General features: G+C 46.2%; 1 protein-coding gene and 1 pseudogene across 2 annotated transcripts; one reads left to right on the forward strand and one right to left on the reverse strand.

Moving 5' to 3' along the window:
* LOC147376494 (late cornified envelope protein 3D-like) lies at positions 1–1,192 on the forward strand. Of its 2 annotated transcripts, XM_086394495.1 has the most exons (3): positions 79–123; positions 417–482; positions 638–1,192. In XM_086394495.1, the coding sequence occupies exon 3, from the start codon at positions 659–661 to the stop codon at positions 920–922; it is 264 nt and encodes an 87-aa protein (XP_086250621.1). In that variant the 5' UTR covers positions 79–123; positions 417–482; positions 638–658; the 3' UTR covers positions 923–1,192. The 2 variants fall into 2 exon arrangements, with proteins under 2 accessions (XP_086250620.1, XP_086250621.1); XM_086394494.1 differs by lacking the exon at positions 417–482 and having other exon boundaries at positions 1–123.
* Positions 1,193–4,906: 3,714 nt separating this feature from the next.
* Positions 4,907–5,177, reverse strand: LOC147376495 (late cornified envelope protein 3D-like; annotated as a pseudogene).
* Between the last annotated feature and the right edge of the window lie 16,007 nt (positions 5,178–21,184).

Genomic DNA, 21,184 nt, shown 5'->3' on the forward strand with positions numbered 1-21,184 from the left:
GTGAAAGCAGCAGGATGCTCGGGCCGTGCATCACACACCTAGCACAGGATAAAAGGGCTTCTGCTCTGAACTGCGCATCCACAGCCTGCTCAGGAGCATCCTTCTCCTGCCTCCACTGCAGCGGTGAGTGACTGGAAGGGGACAGAGCCTCAGCTAGGAGTGTGGTGGAGACAAACTTGGGGTTGGTGGGGAAGAGGAAAGCAGAGGTGTCTCTGGAGGCAGCAAGAATCAGACTTTGGGGGGCAACTGGGAACAGGGCAGGGGACAGTGAGCAAGGACCAGTGTGGGAGGCATTGGGGTCTGGGACACATGGCTCTCAGCACCACCCCCACGCTTCATCCTGAAACACACATGCACCAGAGACATCCTCCAGGGGTCACTTCCCAGTGGGTGTATTTCCCTCTGTGTTTCTACAGGGCCCACTTAGAGGATGACAGCATGGTTCTGGGAAGGACTAGAGAGTGAGGGAACTGTCTTGCCAGGTCAGTTGAACTTGAGATCCATTTCCGCTTTCCTCTTGAACATCACAACTCAGGAGGCAGCTGGGATTAGGAGCATAGGCCCTAGTAAGACCGCTCACAGGGGAGACACTGGCCTGGAGCTTGTGCACTGATCTTTTCTCCTTGAATGTGTCCAGGCTCACTGACTTCCCGTTGAGATGTCCTGCCAGCAGAACCAGCAGCAGTGCCAGCCCCCTCCCAAGTGCCCCTCCCCCAAATGCCCCCCAAAGAGCCCAGTACGGTGTCTGCCTCCAGCCTCCTCGGGCTGTGCTCCCAGGTCCGAGGGCAACTGCTGCCTAGGCCCCCACAGGCGCCCCAGGTCCCACTGCTGCCGGCGCCAGAGCTCCGACTCCTGCGATGGTGATGGTGGTCTGCAGTCCGGGCGCTCTGGCTGTGGCCAGGGATCTGGAGGCTGCTGCTGACCTGGCCTCCTGATGCTGAGACACGTGATTTCAGAGGAAACAAGAAGCCAAAAGCCAAGGAAAAACCCCAGCTTGATGCATCCTTTCTTGGACACCCCGGTCTTTGCTTCCCAGGCTGACGAGCTGAAATGTTCACAGCAGGCTGGTGCGCTCTCCCTAGAAGGCTCTAAGGTGTATTTCCCAAGAGCCCATGGGCTCCCCTGCTTTGTGCCTCACTGTGTTCTCACCGCTCTTTGACCACATACAGAAATAAAACTTCTTCTTACACCACATGCCTCTCACCTGTCTGTTGAGTGCTCCACCCAAGGCTGCCCGGTGGGCCCCTCCCTCGGTTCCTGAAGGTACGGCTTGCTTGCACCAGGGAATGATCCTGGCAGGGGCCTAGCTCATTAATAGGTCTGCTTTTTCTCACATGGGTTTGTGGGGGTGGCCCAGTGGGAGTTTTGGGGGTGGCAGGTGGGAGAAGAGGAGCTGTCTGGTTGCTGAGAACACTCTCAGAAAAAGGCCGTGTATAACATGGGAGAGGAGGGACGAGCTGTCCTCAGAATCCGTTTCTCTGTTGAGGCTAGTGTGACGGATCAGACATTGAGGAAAATGAGACCAAAGAGGATGGAGAACTTGGAGGCAGAAAGAAAGACCTGGTGAAGAAAGAGCAAGTTCATCTGAAAATAATGAACTTGGGAGAGAGAGGTGAACTGGACAGGCAGTGAACTCTCAAGAAACCCAAAGTGAGGGCTTTCCTGGAAAGAATGCATGGGGCATCCAGCAAATGAGAGCCTCTGGGCTTTGAGAAAACCGAGAGAAAAAGAGGACATGAGAAGCGTCTCAGAGGGCTACAAACTGGATGCCTGTACATTTTTTTCAAGAGATTTGATGTAGAATGGAACTCATTTCCATTACTTTTTGGCTATTGAATGCTAGTTTTCAAATCCAATAGCAATAAAGACTCATTCACTCAGATAACCGGAGTTGATGCTGGCTTCAGCTGCTTGCTTTATTCCTGGCCTCTCTAGCATGATGATGATCTCAGAGTGTTCCTGAGACTCTTCACATGGTACCTCCCAGAGACAGCATCCCAAGAGGACCAGGAGAAATCTGCATGACCTTTCATGGTCCAGGCTCAGAAGTTACATAGCATCACTTCTACCATAGTCTATGGGTTAGAGCTGTCATAAGCCTGTCTAGATTTAAGAGGCGGGAACACAGACTTTATTTCTCAATGAGAAGAAAGTCAAGGAATTTTTAGCTATGTTTTAAAATTATCTCAGTGGGTATATTGCCCACTAACCTCACTTCTTTCCAGCTCACATTACCTATTCTTGAAGGCTTAGTATAAATTTTGAAAAGGCTCAAATACTGGCCATGATTACAAAATATTCAAGTTTTGAAGAGAAAGACTGTTCCCACAACCTTTGTGTATCTAGAAAGTTCAGAATCATTATTGCAACTGTAATGTCTTATCAAAGACATCCATTTTTTACATATGTCATATTAAGTCATTACTTCATTCTACAAAGTTAAAATAAAATACAATGGAAAAATGCAGCTATTTTCTCCTTCCTTCCGGAAATCTCCAGCCCAAGGACTCCTGGCTCTTGAATCCCATGAGTTCCTCTTGAACACCTTAACTGGGTTTCCACAGAACAACATCGTAGCTCCTGCCCTATACCAACAGCCATTTTGAAGTCTGAAGACCTCACTCACTGTCCAGAAGTGACGATGGCTAGATGCCTCACTCTTGTCAAATGGGAACTGAGGTCCAAAGTCTATGACCTACGTTCCAAGGACTTCCCACACACGTATAGCAAGTACCATTCCAGTTAATGATAATTTCATTTCATGTCAGTCTACACTGCGTCTGTTACACTATAAGCTTCTCAAGTCTGGGAACTGTGTCTGATACAGTGCTGAGTTCTCTGTGTTCAACACATTTCTGAAATGTGTACTCAACACACGTTGTTTGAATGAAAGAAGAATTATAAACACCCAGCCTTCAAAAGTCCTGAGGGTCAAGGGCAGACATTTGAGCAGCTTAGGGACTACTTAGCTCCCTTCTATCAGAAACATGTCTGGGAATCTACAGAGGGAATGTTGAAGGCCTGGGGCTGGAGAGTTTGAGGATCTGCCACTCAGATGACAACCCTTTACTGTTGCCACTCTCCATGTTGGGTCCCCTTTTTTTCCCATTGGCTATAAATCAAAGGAGGAAAAGAGAAAATCTCGGGGTTGATCAACAGTCTTGATCCAGATCATCTCTGCCCAAAAGCCTTTCTGTTTCCTTGCTGCCTTCAGGTTCCTTACACTGTGGGCTGAGAGTCACAGAGTCAGGATCTGCAAAATGTCATTGAAAGGGCAAAAGGACAGGATATGTATGCATGTGTGTGTGTGTGTGTGTGTGTGTGTGTGTGTATACACACACACTTTAATGTTATACCTGGTTTACTTATTTCCCACAGAGTCACTGGTCAGAGATGTCCTGCCAAGAAAAACCAACAATGTCATCTCGCTCCCCATGTCTAACCCTCACGTATCCTTTAGACTGTTTGTCTCCAGTCTCATTCTGCTATGGTTCCAGCTCAGGTTGGGGAGAGGCTACCTGAGCCCTCACAAGGACCACCGTCCCACTGACACTACACCAGAGCATTCTGGAGACCCCTGTTGCTGTCACAGCTCTGCGAACCTCTCTTGTTCTGGGTCACAAGGACCACAGAGCATCAGGGTTGGGGCAGCCCAGGGGCCAAGGAGCTGCCCAGTCTGGTGTTTCTCGTTCCCTCCCTGGCATACCTATGGCTGGGCTCCCAGGGTGCCACTCAGGGGCCCCAGCTGGACCATGCAGCTCATTTCCATGGCTTTCCAGAGCTTTGTGCTACTCCCAACTCGCCCTCTGTGACCTCGTGGAATTATAAAGATTCTCCAGTACTGAGCACCGTCTGACTGTAGGTTGCGTTTGCACCACTCTACTCCCATCCTCCCCTTTCCAGGCACCCCAGGGATTTTCCTTTCTCCTTGCTTCCCAGAGAACAGCCCGGCACTGTGTGTGAAAGTGACCATAGGACCAGAGCAGGGGGAGGAAGGAGGTCTTCCTCCACCCGAATGGAGCTTTCTGGAGAGTGAGTCAGCTGAAAAGTCAGGAACTGTCAGGGAAAGAGACCTCCTGTGCAGAGCAAGATTCTGCATTCACTGGGCATCTTTGCAGCCCCTTGACTCTTTGCAGTTTACTTTACTTTTGAGCGCTGCTCCTTCCCCATCCTCCCATGCCCTTCATTCTGAGTCCCTTCCCAGCTCACACTCTCAGAACCCCTTCATTTGGTGAGCTTCTCCAATCCACTCCTTCCCGTCCCCCAATTTCAAATTCTTCACATCTACACTCTACAACCTCTACTCTCTCATCCTTCATTGATGGCTAGCTTAATAGTCTCCTCTTCCATCCTCTTTAATCTTGTCCTTCTTTGGCCTCTTTCTGATTCTCTGCCCTCTCAGCCCTGCCATTCAGCTGGGGAGCCCAGAACGTTTTTACAGGAACTCCGTGAATTGACCTTGAGGATTTCGACATCCGTACTATCTCCTCTCTTTCCTACAGGAAAACTCAAGACTTTCACTAACTTGCTCCATCGATACCCTCCCCTAACCCCACGATCCCCCAAAGGTGCCTGTGAGTTGAGCAGAGTATGAGCTGCTATGTTTGTGTCCTGAGACAGGGTTCTGCACCCAACCTTGGGCATCCTGGGGTGGGGCCAAGACATGGACACGTTAGACAAAGGTTGCCATGTGAAAGAAAAGCTTTATTTTTTCACAGGGACATCAAGGAGAAGAGGTGAAGCTCTGAGCTCCTGAAGCCATCTGGGAAAACCTTCTGGGAAAACACTTGGAAATCTCCAAGGGAGATCTTTGCAGGACAGAAGGGCATAGGAACGGAATGCACCAGGAGGGGTAGATTCCAGTCACGTTAGAACCAAATGTTTTTACTTAATCTCATGATCCAGGTCAGCAGCAGGCCTCAGAGCCCTGGCCACAGCAAGAGCATCCGAACTGCAGAGCACCGTCACCATCACAGGACTCTGGGCTCTGGCGCCGGCAGCGGTGGGGCCTGCGGCGCCTGTGGGGGCCCAGGCAGCAGCCGCCCCCAGAGCTGGGAGCACAGCCTGAGGAGGCTGGATGCAGACCCTGTGCTGGGCTCTTTGGGGGCACTTGGGGCAGGGGCACTTGGGAGGGCTCTGGCACTGCTGCTGGTTCTGCTGGGAGGACATCTCGGCGGGAGGTCGGCAAACCTGAGCGAAACAGAAATGAAGCAAGTATGTGTCAACGCAGAGGCTTCAGGCCACTGTTTCATTTATTTGTAGGTCCTTTTCCCCTCAGACCAATTGCTCCTGGAGTCAGGATCAGAAGAGAGGTGGGAACTGATTTGGAGTTAAATGTGCCTAATGAGTTGTCTTTGCTTCATCTCTCTCCTGGAAGGAAAGAAAGCTGACAGACGTCCAGGTGAGTCTCCAGAGACACTGCAAACACCCTACAGATGTAGCGTGAATGGCGTCCCCTGCAGGCAGGCAGCGCACACAACACACAACTGTCCCATAAATCTCTCCTCTGTTTAGACACCCAATCCACCTGCAGTTCAGGAGATCCCCATTTGATTCCTGGGTCAGGAAGATCCCCTGGCTAAGGGATAGGCTACCCACTCCAGTATTCTTGGGCTTCCCTTGTGGCTCAGATGGTAAAGAATATGCCTGCAAGGGAGGAGACCTGGGTTTGATCCCAGGGTCAGGAAGATCCTCTGGAGGAAGGCAGGGCAACTCACTCCAGTATTCTTACCTGAAGAATCCCCATGGAAGGAGGAGCCTGGTGGGCTCTAGTCCATGGGGTCACAAAGAATCAGACATAACTGAGTGACTAAGCACATTCCAGACACCAAGCGAGGAGCCAAGAGATCACTGAGGGTGTGAGGAGGAAAGGGGTGCGGGTCTGGGAAAATTAGGAAGGAGAGATGCTGAGGTCTGCTGCATCACAGACCCCCTGACATGGCTTGTGGACTCTACTCCCTCACAATCCTGCCCTTGCTGCTCACCATGGGCCCATTTCTGCCACCTCCATCCTGTCTTCCTGCTGCCCTCTCCTGGCTGAAGCACAGGTTCATCTGCTCAGCCCCTTCAGCTCAGCTGGACACTCACCTGAGTCTGTGCAAGCAGGAGAGGCTCTTGTTGAGGTGACTGTGGACCTTGGATCCCAGGACCCGAGCCCTTTTATGCTGAGCTTTCTGTTGCACAGCCCAGGTGTGTGTCCTCAAGCTCAGCCCAAGGTGACAAGACCACATCCTCCCAGGATCAGGCTGTCAGCATTTTCTGAGGCACAGATTTTGAGGAAGGACAAAGATGAAGCAGGAAATTTCAATGACAATCCAATTACCCATAGCTCAGGCCCACTGGCTGCCATTCTACTTTTATTTACTCATTCAGCTCACATACCCTGCACTCAGGATTCATCCTTTGTGGGCAGTGGTAATGCAGAGACACATAGAACTGCTTTTGACTAACTCAGAGAGACAGATGGACAACTGAACAACTCAGTAGATCCTATGTGCTAAATGATGGGGCACATGTACATGCACTGCTCTGTAGATTCCCTGATGGGAATGAAGTCTTTGGCTTCTTTTTTATGTATGTGGAGCTGAGCTTACTGGATCTTGGAAATGGGATGGGTAAGGAGTGGAAGGATGAAGCTGGGACCATGGCGTGTGACACTGAACTCTTGAGAGAACCTCATGGCATCTGCAGCATGGAGTGCTGGGTAAGAAGGGAGTGAAGCTGTGGTAGGACTTGGTGGAGGAGTGGGACAATGTCAAAATATGACCTGCATATGCTGGGCTAACAGAAATCACAGCAAATGGAAGACAAAGGGCATCTGTCATGTGGTCGTCAGTGGAATACGTGAGGTCACAACTAATTTTATATATTTTACTGAAAATTGATAAAAATTTTGGTTAATTCATTGATATGATGAGATTGATGGGGCTGTATGCATTTCACCTACTAAATAACTATGCTTAAGTTTTTATATGGGGCTTCCTTGGTGGTTCAGATGGTAAAGAATCTGCCGGCAGTGTAGACCTGGGTTCAATGTCTGGGTTGGGAAGATCCCCTGGGGAAGGGAATGACAACCTACTCCAGTATTCTTGCCTGGAGAATTCCATAGACAGAGGAGCCTGGCGGGCTACAGTCATGGGGTGGCAAAGAGTTGGACAAGACTGAGCACACACGCACACATAGTTCATAAACAGCAGAGCTATGCTGTGATCCCTGATATCATGGCTTCAATTTGAGAGAGGATTTATGTATAATAGAACTGCTATGTTAAATAGTACGAGGGAAGGGATTTAGTCACAACCGTCATTGCCACCAAAAGAACTTGAAGAACCACATTGGTCCTCTAATGATCGTGTTACCCAGGGACACGGGCATCAGGAATGAGGGTCTGACCAGGGAGGGAAGAATGTGTCGAGTGTATTAGAAAGGAAGGACATGGTTCCTGAGTCAGTCCTCAAGAAACCAACCAGGCCATGGAAGCAGGCTCAAAAATCTTACTTGGGGATTGGAGAAAGATGGGCTAAAACACTTCTCTGTTTTCCTTAGAAGTCACCTCATGAGTCTTCATCCAGGGCCTGGATCTTTAGGGATCCACAGTCAGTTCCTCAGTACTCAGCCTGAGGGAGGCTGTGGCTGGTAAAGCCCCTTAGCCTCTGCCTTAGAGGAGATTCTGGAAGCTCCCATGGTCTCTTGGGAGGCAGGGACAAGGAAGCAGGGGAATGTCAGCAATGACCTAGCACGTGCCTGTCTGTGTAAGAACCACCTCCTGCCCCTCCTGGGCCAATTCTGGAGCCAAAGACATCCTGGATCTAGCATCTCATCCACTCTGACTCCTCAGGGACTCCTGCCTGTGACCAGGGTGAGTGGGAAGTGGAGCCAGAGGGACTCTGAACAGGACTGGGGAGGAATTGACTGCTGGGAGATTAAGAACAGAACAGAAGGTGGGGAGGAAGGAAGGAGGCTGTGGAAAGAAGGGGCTGTCTTTGATTCCTGCTACACTGAGCAGGAATAACATCCAGAAGAAGAGGAAAAGTCACAACTTAAGAAGTGTTTGGGCTTCCCTGGTGGCTCAGGCATTAAGGAATCTGCCTGGAGTGTGGGAGACCTGGGTCTGATTCCTGGGTCAGGAAGATCACACGCAGAAGGGAACAGCTACACACTTCAGTGTTCTTGCCTGGAGAATCCCAAGGACAGAGGAGCCTGGAGGGCTACCATCCATGGCATCACAAAGAATTGGACACGACCGACCAACTAACAACACAGCACTAAGAAGTCATTAGCATTCTCCCACTCTGGAAGCTGTCCTGGGGTAAAAGGTGTGTATTGACTTCACTGAGATTAAGGGCCTGTTTATATTAGGATGATGGCACTTGAGAGACTTGAATTCTGCATGCAGGTCTTTGAAGATGGAGCAATCCCTGCTTCCAAGGAGTATAAAATGTTCGCTACATTTTATTTAAATCTATGTACTTTTAACTCGGGGGAAAATTTATATTATTTCCTTCTGGATGCTTTTCCACGTGTCTCAGAATGTATTTATCATGAACTCATTAAATTCATTAAAGGAGATAAAGAGCATGACTCTTGATTTAACCTGTCAAAACCTCCAAGATGCCAGCAGAACCAGCAGCAGTGCTAGCCACCTCCCAAGTTCACCCCCCAAGTGCTGCGCCTCTAAGTGCCCTCCAAAGTGATCCTGGAAGAGCCCCACCCCAGTCTCCTTCTGCTGCGGTGTCAGCTCCAGGGGCTGCTGCAGCTCTGGTTGTGGGGGCTGCTGCCTGAGCCACCACAGGCACTGCAGGTCCCACCACTGCAGACCCCAGAGCTCTGACAGCTGCAGCCAGTCCTTGCAGGGCTCCAGGTGCTGCAGAGGCTCTGGGGCTGTTGCTGACCCAGACCTTTGGTATCACAGAGAAATCCATAGACGAACCTCAAGAGTGAAGCTTTTCCCTCTTCCTCTTCTCTTCTTGGGATTCTGAAGACCTGTGACATGTCCTGTTTGTTCTGATCACCCAAGGTTTTTGCTGGATCCTGACCCCTTCCTACTTCCCTTCTCATGACAAGAAAGCTCTGTTGCCTATTTACAAGATGCCCTTGACATTGTCCATCCCATTCTCTTGAAATCCCTTACAGCTCAGAGTCCTTGCAACACACAGACTTAGGATGGCTTGGTAAGAATAGAGTCTGAGAAAGGGTTGGAAGTGAAGTCGCTCAGTCGCGTCCGCCTTTTTGCGACCCCGTGGACTGTTGCTCACCAGGCTCCTCCGTCCATGGGATTCTCCAGGCAAGAATACTGAAGTGGGTTGCCATTTCCTTCTCCAGGGGATCTTCCCGATTCAGGGATCGAACCCAGGTCTCCCGCATTGCAGGCAGACAGTTTAACATCTGAGCCACCAGGGAAGCCCCAGGATTTTCCGGAAAGGTAATCACAGAAGAGTGATTGCTTAATAGAGCTTCTCAATGGGATTGCCCTGGGCAATCATGGAGTGTGAGCCCTGGGTCCTCTTAGCCCAAGAAGTCACAGGAAGAACCTGGGGATCCCTGGGCTGAGCATTTTAGGCCACCAGCAGACTGGTCAGTTTAATCCATCATGCTATGTGTAAATTATTTTAATTTTTCTGCATACCATGACAACCACATTTGAAAATTATTTGAAATTCAAGTAGATGGAGAAAGGTACATTTAACAGAACTCCTTCCATTTGATTTAAAATGCTTGGCGTCACAGAGTGACAGGGTGGGCTCCCTGTGTTATTTAGCAACTTTCCATTATCTATTTTGCACGTGATAGTGTATATATGTCAAGGCCACTTTCTCAGTTTATCCCACCTTCACCTTCCCCCGCTGTACCATTTTTCTAGATTCCACATTTATGCATTAATATATGATACTTGTTTTACTCTTTCTGGTCTTATGCTTCACTCTATATAAGAGGCTCTAGGTTCACCAACCTCACTACAGATGGCCTAGAGGAATGGAATGGGGGGAGGGAGGTAGGCTCAGGAGGGAAGGGCCTGAGCCTGCCTCCCCCCACCCCCACTGACTGATTCATATTGTTGTACAGCAGAAACCAACACAAAATGTAAAATAACTTTCTAGCAATTAAAAAAAGTAAAATAAAATGCTTGGTGTGAGATTTGGTACCCTGGAGGGACAAGTCTAAATGATAACTCATTGTCACTCACCTTCTTCTGGGGAGGGTGAGTCTGCCTCATCCTTGTCTTCATTTATGTCTCAGCCTCTCCTTCAAGCAAATCTTACATAAATGTTTAAATAATCTAGGCTGAGGGGTACTGAAGTCTGAGCCTGCCCAGTCCCTCTGGCTCAGTCCTTGGCTAAGAGAGACAGAATGGCCTGAGGGTCACAGGGTATAAAACTAGGATCTGGGCTAGGCCCACTTTCATTTCTGCCACCTGGCTCATAGCTGAGCTTCAGGCAAGTTGAATTATCAAAATGTAATACTTTTATACTTCAAAGGACACTGTCAGGAAAGGGAAAATATAATCCACAGAATGGGAAGAAATATTTGTTAATCATAAATCTGATTTAAGAGATTGTATACAAACAATAAAATCTTCCCAGATGGTGCTAGTGGTAAAGAACCTACCTGCTAAAACAGGAGATGTTAAGAGATGCTTGTTCAATCTCTGGGTCAGGAAGATCCCCTGGAGGAGGGCATGGAAACCCACTCCAGTATTCTTGCCTGGAGAATCCCATGGACAGAGGAGCCTGGTGGGCTATAGTCCATAGGATCACAAAGAGTTGGACACGACTGAAACAACTCAGCACGCACACATGCAGAGTATATAAAGAAGTCAACAACTCAATAAGGGAAAGGACATATAAACCAATTAAAAATGGACAAAGGCTCCGAATAGGCATGTGTCCCAGAAGATGCATAAATTCATCATGGCACATGAAGACACTCAGCATAATTAGCTGTGGAGTAATGCAAATCAAAACCAGGGTGGGACTCTACTTCACACCTACTTGGATGACTATAATAAAAAAAGACAGAAAATAGCAACAGTTTACAAAGTTGTGAAGAAATTGGAACCCATTGCTGGCATGGATATAAAATGATGCAACCCTTTGGGAAACAATTTGATAGTTCCTCCAAATATGAAACATGGAGTTGCCATATTGTCCTGCAATTCCACTCCGGATTTGTCTCCAAGGGACATGGAAACATGTATCCACATGAAAACTTGTATAAGAATGCTCATAGTTGTTCTATTTTTGACTGTTGAGGAACCATTTTTCCATAGTGAGTACACCATTTTATATTCCCACTAAGAATATACGAGTTGAAGTTTTATTATACCCTCTCCAAAGTTTATCTTAAAAAAAAATGTTTGTGGTAGCCATCCTAATAGCTATTTTTCTAATTCTGTAAAAATGCCATTAGGGTTTTGATAGCGATAAGAACTACCATATGATCCAACAATCTGGGTGTATATACAACAAAAATTGAAATCAGGTTCTTGAAGAGATATCTGTATCTCCTGTTCACTGCAGCATTGTTCCCAATAGCCAAGATATGGAAACTAATAATATCTAAATGTCCATTGACAAATAAAAGGATAAAGGAAATGTGGTATACACATATGATGGAATATTATTTATCCTTAAAAAAAGAAGGAGCTGAATAGTTGAATGGGCAGGCCCTTCACAACAGAAAAAATTCACACAGTAAATAAGCATAAAATGAGATGCCAAACCTTATAGTTATTTGGAGAACTATAATTTAAATAAATAGTTTAATATCATTTTGGCAAATATGAAAAACAATAGTTTTATAATATTAAATACTAACTGAGTTTGATAAAGAGATATTACTATATAGACTATGGGGGAGTGTCAATTGTCATATAGTCACTGTGGTAAAATTTCCATTACTATTACAACAAAAAATGGCATACTGTCTGTCTTAACAATTTAAAAATTTGTTAAGTAGTCAAACACTTACATGCGCACACAAGCACACTCTTTAAAGCAGTTCAGCAGCTCACTTACAGTTGGAAATCAACTGTAAAGGAAAAATCAGTTACTGTCTAAATGTCCAACATTAAGAGGATAGACACACAAACACTGACATCTTATTTAAGGTGTATGAGGAAAGGAGGAGAGAGTACAACTGCCAAGGCTCTGACATTCCATGAATATGCCCTTTACCACCAGGTGATGGTAATACCCATGGAAGCAAGAGCAGGCTAAGAGGCCATTAGTCTAGCATCACTACAAACAAAGCTAGTGGAGGTGATGGAATTCCAGTTGAGCTATTTCAAATCCTGAAAGAAGATGCTGTGAAAGTGCTGCATTCAATATGCCAGCAAATTTGGAAAACTCAGCAGTGGCCACAGGACTGGAAAAGGTCAGTTTTCATTCCAATCCCAAAGACAGGCAATGCCAAAGAATGCTCAAACTACCACACAATTGCACTCATCTCACACGCTAGTAAGGTAATGCTCAAAATTCTCCAAGCCAGGCTTCAGCAATACGTGAACCGTGAACTTCCTGATGTTCAAGCTGGTTTTAGAAAAGGCAGAGGAACCAGAGATCAAATTGCCAGCATCCACTGGATCATGGAAAAAGCAAGAGAGTTCCAGAAAAACATCTATTTCTGCTTTATTGACTATGCCAAAGCCTTTGACTGTGTGGATCACAATAAACTGTGGAAAATTCTGAAAGAGATGGGAATACCAGACCACCTGACCTGCCTCTTGAGAAATCTGTATGCAGGTCAGGAAGCAACAGTTAGAACTGGATATGGAACAACAGACTGGTTCCAAATAGGAAAAGGAGTTCGTCAAGGCTGTATATTGTCACCCTGCTTATTTAACTTATATGCAGAGTACATCATGAGAAATGCTGGACTGGAAGAAACACAAGCTGGAATCAAGATTGCCAGGAGAAATATCAATAACCTCAGATATGCAGATGACACCACCCTTATGGCAGAAAGTGAAGAGGAACTAAAAAGCCTCTTGATGAAAGTGAAAGTGAAGAGTGAAAAAGTTGGCTTAAAGCTCAACATTTAGAAAACTAAGATCATGGCACCTGGTCCCATCACTTCATGGGAAATAGGTGGGGAAACAGTGGAAAGAGTGTCAGACTTTATTTTGGGGGGCTCCAAAATCACTGCAGATGGTGACTGCAGCCATGAAATTAGAAGGCGCTTACTCCTTGGAAGGAAAGTTATGACCAACCTAAATAGCATATTCAAAAGCAGAGACATTACTTTGCCAACAAATGTCCGTCTAGTCAAGGCTATGGTTTTTCCAGTGGTCATGTATGGATGCGAGAGTTGGACTATGAAGAAGGCTGAGCACCAAAGAATTGATGCTTTTGAATTGTGGTGTTGGAGAAGACTCTTGAGAGTCCCTTGGACTGCAAAGAGATCCAATCAGTCCATTCTGAAGGAGATCAGCCCTGGGATTTCTTTGGAGGGAATGATGCTGAAGCTGAAACTCCAGTACTTTGGCCACCTCATGCAAAGAGTTGACTCATTGGAAAAGACTCTGATGCTGGGAGTGATTGGGGGCAGGAGGAGAAGGGGACGCCAGAGGATGAGATGGCTGGATGGCATCACTGACTCGATGGACGTGAGTCTGAGTGAACTCCAGGAGTTGGTGATGGACAGGGAGGCCCAATGTGCTGCGATTCATGGGGTCTCGAAGAGTTGGACATGACTGAGTGACTGAACTGAACTGATTCACGTTTGGTCACTACTCTCCCCAACATCACCATCAGTAGCAGCATCAGTAGCTGCAGCATCAAGAAACTTGTTAACATCTAATTGGCATAACCTGCTTTCTAAATATGCTCTGCCTGTAATCACCATAAAAATCTGTTTAATGCTTTATTTACTAATGCCCTGGAGACCTCACATGAGGATTCATTGTGGATTGAATTGAAGCTTTTAGATCAGTAAATGAAGCAATATTAATTAGTTACAATAAGGATGGGGTATAATATGCTCTTCACAAGGAATCTCAATTAGTCAGAGGTCAGAGGAGGTCTAAAAGGAGTTGGATACTCAGGTTCACTTACAGAAACTTCTTTCTTAAGTGACAGCAGCTGCCTTTTCTTTTCCGGGGTTACCTGGAACTTCTTGGGCTCCTTTTGTGATGAGAAGCTCCTTTATTTATCTGCCTCTTCTGTATACACTGTAGATACAGAACAGCTTGCCTCGGGGAATCCTGCCTCTGCCTGAATGTTAAATCAAAGTGCCTTTGTTCAGGACCTTGTGGATGTCTACAGAAAGAAGAAATGAATACATCTGGGTTGGCCATTCCAGGAGAAATTTGCAGGATGGTCTTTTTACTTTACTTCCTCACCTCCCCCTACCATTCTGGATGACATCCAGACCCCAAAAGACGGTTATTTTGAGACACAGTCTGCTGGCTTGCTGAATAAAGTCATATTCCTTGCCTCAATATCTTGTCTCCAATTTATTGACCTGTCATGCTGGAAGCAGAGCTAGCTTGGACTCGGTAACAAGCTCTGGCATGTATTTGTATCATACCTTGCTTTTGTTTGTGTATGTGTCTGTGTTAGAAATTGTGTGACTTGAATTCAGTTTGGCTGAAATAACAGTGCTTAAGTGAAATAGAGCACTGAATTTATTGTTTCACATCTTGAACATCTGTAGGGATTAGCTCAGTGTGACTTGGTAGCTCCATGATGTCCTCAAGGACCTAGGCCCCTTTCCCCTTGCCCCTTCTCCATCCTTAGTTCTGGCTTCCATCTACAACACTGTCAGAACACAGGCTGCTGGTCTTCAGTCACCATGTTTGGGTCTCCGGCATGAAGAAGAGAAGACACATGGCAACAGGCAACCACCAGCTTGGTGAGCCCCATCACTGAGCTTTCTTAAAGCTCCACTTTTAGACATTTTCACAGTTTTCCTCAATTATAGATAAGGCCAAATTAGTAGTTTCCCCTCAGAAAGTCCCCATAGCGTCCCTCAAATACAGTGCACACCCCGACCAAAGCCATGCCTTTGGGAACTCCCAAGTGAAAGTCGCTCAGTGATTTCTGACTCTTTGCAACCCCATGGGCTATACAGTCCATGGAATTCTCCAGGCCAAAATACTGGAGTAAGTAGCCTTTCCCTTCTTCAGGGGATCTTCCCAACCCAGGGATCAAACCCAGGTCTCCCGCATTGCAGGCGGATTCTTTGCCAGCTGAGCCACAAGAGAAGCTCTTGGGAACTCCCAAGGTGATTGCCAAATCGATGTTTCTACCTCACCTGGGTCATTGGTGCCTCCTCACATCTGGATCCAGGGAGGTGGCATCATAGGTATGAGTTTCCTCACTTTTTGTGGTGAAGGTCACAGGGGTGCTCCTGTCAATTGTGATACTACATACCCAGGACATGCTGCATCTAGATATCCAGAGGTCCAACTACTGATTCCTACAGAGTCATACTGTGATTGAAGCTGCTAGCTGCCCCCAACAGTCAATCCCTCTTTTTCCTTTATTTTAGAACACCTCTATTATCAAAAACAGTCAAGAGTCTGGTGTGGGAATAAGGAAAACCACAAAGTTTTCTCCCTTCCTTCCTCCACCCATCACTGCTTCCTGCCCTCAGGTACAGAGCTCCCTGGCCCTGCAGCTTCCCAGGGGCTGCAGAAGATGGACTCAGAGTCTTAGAGCCCCAGCTGCAGGGCTGAGCAGAGCAGAGACAGGGGAGAAGCTGAGAGGATAGCCTGGGAATTGTGGGGGCCCAAAGCAGAGATGTGCCTGGGCCTCCGGGCAGAAAGACATTTCCCCAGAGCCTTTGATTTCTTAGCATAACAGTGACCTGAGCAAAAAGCTCCTGATCCCAAGATCTAAGAATCTCCTCTTCCAAATGCTCTGTAGCTCAACCTACAATGCTGGTCCTAGAGGAATTCCAGTCATTCCCAAGGCCTCCTTGGAGGAGACAGCGAGGAGGCCGGGGAATGCCAGTAGTGACCTGGCACACATAGGTTGTGCAAGGACCATCTGCTCCTGTCAAAGCCGTAGTGGCTCATCCTGGAATCCCTGCATCCCCTGAAGGCAAGCCCAGGACAATCTTGTCATTCGTGTCAACTCCTCTAGGATGAGTCTAAAGTTAGGAGTGAGCCAGGGTAAAGGTGATGTGAGAGCAGGAGCCTCACGCAGGAGGCTGCAAGCAGAAAGAGGTGGGAACTGGCGAGGCACCAGAGAAGAGAGGCTGGGGGGCCTAGAGGGAGAAGCTTGCCATATAAAGGAAAGAATGCTGTTGCAAATTAGGTTTGTTCCAATTGTTACCAGAATTAAATCCAGCCATTCCAGAAAGAAATTCCGTAGTAGCATAGTACCCTGCAGAGTTATTTCCATTTACAAACACTTTGGAATGTCTGTTATGTGCTTATCAACTTTTTTGGGTAAGGGAAAATCAGCATCTGTAAAGGGGTCTATACCCTCTGTCTGCATCCTGCTTCCTGAGGAAGGGTTGCCAGGCCCTGAGAGTTTTCGCTCTTTGTCTATACACCAAGCACCTTGTAAGTCTGGAGAGAACACACAGCACACGCCCTCTCTCCCCTGAATTCCTGGCATGCACATGTCAGGGCTTAAACACAAAAGCTCAACAAGGGATAGACCATACCTTTTTTATACCCAGTTCCAAAAGCAGAAGAAATGGTTTCTCACATTCTTTTAGCTTTCAGACTTTATTCAATATTTCCATGAGAACTAATTGAAAAACATTAATAGAGAGATAGCAGCATAAGCTAGATATATCTGGAAAAAGTTTGGACTCCATGGAGGGTTGACAGAAGCTCAGTAGTGATGTTCTGCTGGCAGAGGAGAGTCCCCTCTTCCAGGCAGAGCAACTCTCAATGGGACCACAGTGCACTGCTTCTGGGTATCACGCTCCATCTTGGGCTCCCCGTAGATACAGAGTCACACTGCTGTGTTCCTCCTCACCCTCTGCCTCTGCCTAGAGGAACAGAGCTGTTCTGGGCCTGTCCTGTCACTCACAGCGGAGCTCCTTCACTTCTCAGTTGGACCATGAAGAATGAGTAGGTAATTTCTCCTCCTTCATCCCACTTCTAACCAGCTCTCTGGGTAATGAGGGATGGGGAAGTGAGAAAGAACACCTCCTAAAGAGTCAGGGAGCCTTTGGCATATTTTATGGCCTTTCTCATTCACCTTGAACTGAAACTATCTGCTCTGGAGAGAATTTAAGAGACATAAATTAAAGCTTTGGTAATGAGAACTCAAAATATGCTGAGTCCCTCAAGCTCACTCTGGGCCTTCACATTAATTTTTTTAGGGAAATAAAGTCACCCAATGCCAATTTTTCAAAAGCCAAATTTTTGCTCATCAAATTAGTTCCAGGTGAGTTGTCCATAAAAAATATTTGTGTTTTATATGACTTGCTAGTTGAAAATTAGCTTGATTTAATCTATATTAATGTCTTCCATGGTTGTTTTTAAGGTTTAGACATACATATGTGGACTAATTGAAATCCGTCATTGCTTTAAAATATTCAACAGATAATTGTTCCAAAAATATGAAAAGAGAAAGGAAGTAGGATCTTGTGATGGAGAAGAAAACTCATGGTCAGAGATCAAGACCAAAGCGCTGGCCTAGGCAGGTGGGAGGAAGTCTCAGGACCTGTGAGGATGAGGTGAGGGAAGAGAGGAAATACCCACCCATGATGCCTGGGGAAGGAGCCAGAGAGGCACAGAGGCACCAAGGGAATAGGGAGAACCAGGCTGAAGGCAGAGGATAGTACATTCCTGATGTCAGGGGAGTGTAATCTCCTCGGTTCTGTCTCATCACAACAAAGATTTGAAGCGAGAGATGTTGAAGCCCTCGGTGTGTCACAGCTCTCGGACAGTCCATGTTATAGTTTTTGGACAGATCAGTTTTATTTAGAAGATAAAGGAAAATACATCCTTGAGGCATGAGGGCATGCCGACCTAAAAGACGTAAAGAGAAGCGAGAGAGATAACGAGAGAAAGAACGAGTGTGCGCACGCGGGAAAGAGACACCCCACTCCGGCCCTTTGGTTCCTCTTTTTATATGTTTTTCTCCTAGGCCTGCCCTATGTAGATTGGGTCAGCCAGGAGTGCCGTTTGTTCTACCTGAGGTCCTCACTCCGGTCCTTGGACGTTCCTTTGTTCTATTTTTGCGGGCTTTTCCCTTGTCTTTTAGCCACCGCCATTCTGGACTCCTTTTTCTTATTCTAACTACCTAACACTGATAAAGCCAGGGTCAGTGAAAAGCTACGCAAAACAGAAACTTTTATCTATAGGATTGGAATTTAGAGTCAGGAAGATTAGAAAGAACTGTAAGGACAGAGAAATCATGTGACCATCAGCCCAGGAGTCCTCTCACTTCTGTCACCTGGATGAGGGAAATGACCAACAGACAGGCTTCTCTCCTGCAGGCATTTCCTCTCCAAATCATCCTCTTCCCTCATCAGAGAAACCTCGTGTGTGTGCGTGAGTGTCTAAATATAAATGTTAATTTTGTTTTATTATAAAAAGGAAAATGTGCTTTTGTGGAAACCTGGAACATATGTGGACTGGAAAATACAAATAATCAGCAATGCACGGCCACTTGACTCTAGGCATTAGTATCCTTCCTCTATTTGCACTTTTATATATCTTTGATTTTAAGATGAAAGCAATACGTTATCTTGCTCTGTTCACTGATTTTATACAACAGGAAGTTTTGATTCCTGTAAAACATGATAGAAGCTTAGTTTCACATCTTAACCAGTTTTCCTCCAGGAAGTCATACAAAGCAAAAAGGAGCACAGGATGCATATGAGTAAATACATATACACAGAGACATATATCTATATATAGCCCTACATGTTCGGTGAATCTGGGATACAGAGAAAACCTACAGCCTCTCAATGATGTGAGGGTGTGGCCTGCATGGGCAGCTGTGGGTGGAGCCATGGGGAATAGCAAGGTCAGAGCAGCTTAGCAATGGCAAGCCTCAGGATAATCTGCCAATACTCATTCCCAGGACAGAGCTCCACCCTGAGTGGGAACAGCCATGAATAGGACTAAGATGAAGTTGTGGGTGTCTGCGGATCACTAAATTGTTCATGGCAGAAGGTCTCTGCCATGCGATCTTCCAGTGGCAGATCTCTGGAAGCAACAACCTAGAAAAGGGAGTGGAATGCAGAGGTAGATCCCCTGGTAGCAGAGGCCAGTGGCAACATGGAGCTGAGCAGTGTTTGGGGGTCTTAGGGCTGGCTGTAGACCTTCTCTGAACTATATCAGATCCTGAGAGTCCAGGTGAGATGGCTACCGGTGCTTAGTCGTTTAGTCTTTCATTGTAACAACAGAAGGGGGAGCCCTTGAGCAAAGAAACGTGGAAGGCTAAACCAGGTCCATCCCCACCTCTATGGCTTCCACAGAAACTTCCTGCTGCAAGTTGGTCCAGGAAAATCCAGCTTTGCAGAACTGTGTAACAAAAACCCATAAACACAGAAACCATAAGACATTAACTAGTGTGAAAAAGTACACTGAAGTTCATTCTTTAAAAAACACACAGGAGACAAATGTTGCAGCAAAGATGAAAAGAATAATCTATCGTTTGAACATGAATATTGCAATTTTCAGGCTTCCCTGGTGGGCTCAGATTATAAAGAATCTGCCTACAATTCGGGTTGATGGATTTGATCCCTGGGTTGGGAAGATCCCCTGGAGGAGAGCTTGGTAACCCACTCCAGTACTCTTGCCTGGAGAATCCCTGGACAGAGGAGCCTGGCAGGTTACAGTCCATGGGGTCACAAAGGGTCAGACACAACTGAACGACCAAGCACAGCATAGAATTACAATTTTCAGGGAACAATTGAAGTTATGACGAAGAACCACAAATAATAACAATTTGTTTACCAAGAACCTGACATGAGACAGACCCTGGCTGTGAGCATGGAGCTTTTAGTTGATCTATGCCTGAGTCTTAATTTATAAAGGTGACAACATGCAGGGGCTCTTGCAATTGGGAAACTTATTACTTTCATTTCCTAAGAGAAGTCAGCACATCTTGTCATGCAGGGCCACATGGGGGTGCACTTACTGGGTTTTTGTGGCAACAGCAGGAGGGAAAGGAAAACAGAGACCATAACCCTTACTGTGTTTTCCATGGGAAAGGAAAGAGAGGATAGGAGCAGCAGTTTAAGACTGGGTAGTTTGAATAATTCCAGCAGGCTTTGGGAAATAGGGACTGTCTCCAGTTGCCTGGTGCCTGGCCCTGGGATGGTTCAGGGCAAGAGAAATACTGTCTTCGTGTATGAGAGTTAGAAAGGAGATGGGGCATAGACTTGGGATTGGTTGGTTTGAATATGAAAGGTGGAATTAGCTAGCTCTGGGAGGGACAGTCTCTCCCCATCAGTGGTCCCTAAGATGTCAAAACATGATAAATAAAGGAAAAATATATTTTCCACTATAAATAATGCAAAAACTATCATTATTACAATAGTTTACTAGGAAAGGTAGATGATTAAGCAAGCAGTTACAGTAACTCATGTTATGGGTGAAAAAATGGGGGACCTAAGTTAGTCTGGGTGTCAGGAAAGATATAAAAGAAGCATTTTGCCCAAATATTTATTATTCCTTTGAATTCTGTTTTTTCAATTTTCTTTTTTTTTTTTTTTCCTCTAATTTTATTTTATTTTTAAACTTTACATAATTGTATTAGTTTTGCCAAATATCAAAATGAATCCGCCACAGGTATACATGTGTTCCCCATCCCGAACCCTCCTCCCTCCTCCCTCCCCATACCATCCCTCTGGGCCGTCCCAGTGCACCAGCCCCAAGCATCCAGCATCATGCATCGAACCTGGACTGGCAACTCGTTTCCTACATGATATTTTACGTGTTTCATTGCCATTCTCCCAAATCTTCCCACCCTCTCCCTCTCCCACAGAGTCCATGCTTCTGCACATCAAAGGAAACTATTAGCAAGGTGAAAAGACAGCCTTCAGAATGGGAGAAAATAATAGCAAATGAAGCAACCGACAAACAACTAATCTCAAAAATATACAAGCAACTCCTACAGCTCAACTCCAGAAAAATAAACGACCCAATCAAAAACTGGGCCAAAGAACTAAATAGACATTTCTCCAAAAAAGACATACAGATGGCTAACAAACACATGAAAAGATGCTCAACATCACTCATTATCAGAGAAATGCAAATCAAAAC

Source organism: Bos grunniens, chromosome 3 (genome assembly GCF_055505025.1).
Source record: "Bos grunniens cultivar Pamir isolate PY7600 chromosome 3, Bosgru_T2T1.0, whole genome shotgun sequence".
Taxonomy (NCBI): domain Eukaryota; kingdom Metazoa; phylum Chordata; class Mammalia; order Artiodactyla; family Bovidae; genus Bos; species Bos grunniens.

Excerpts from the sequence above, each read along its gene's own strand:
- LOC147376494 (XM_086394494.1), top strand. The coding sequence starts at position 659 with ATGTCCTGCCAGCAGAACCAGCAGCAGTGCCAGCCCCCTCCCAAGTGC.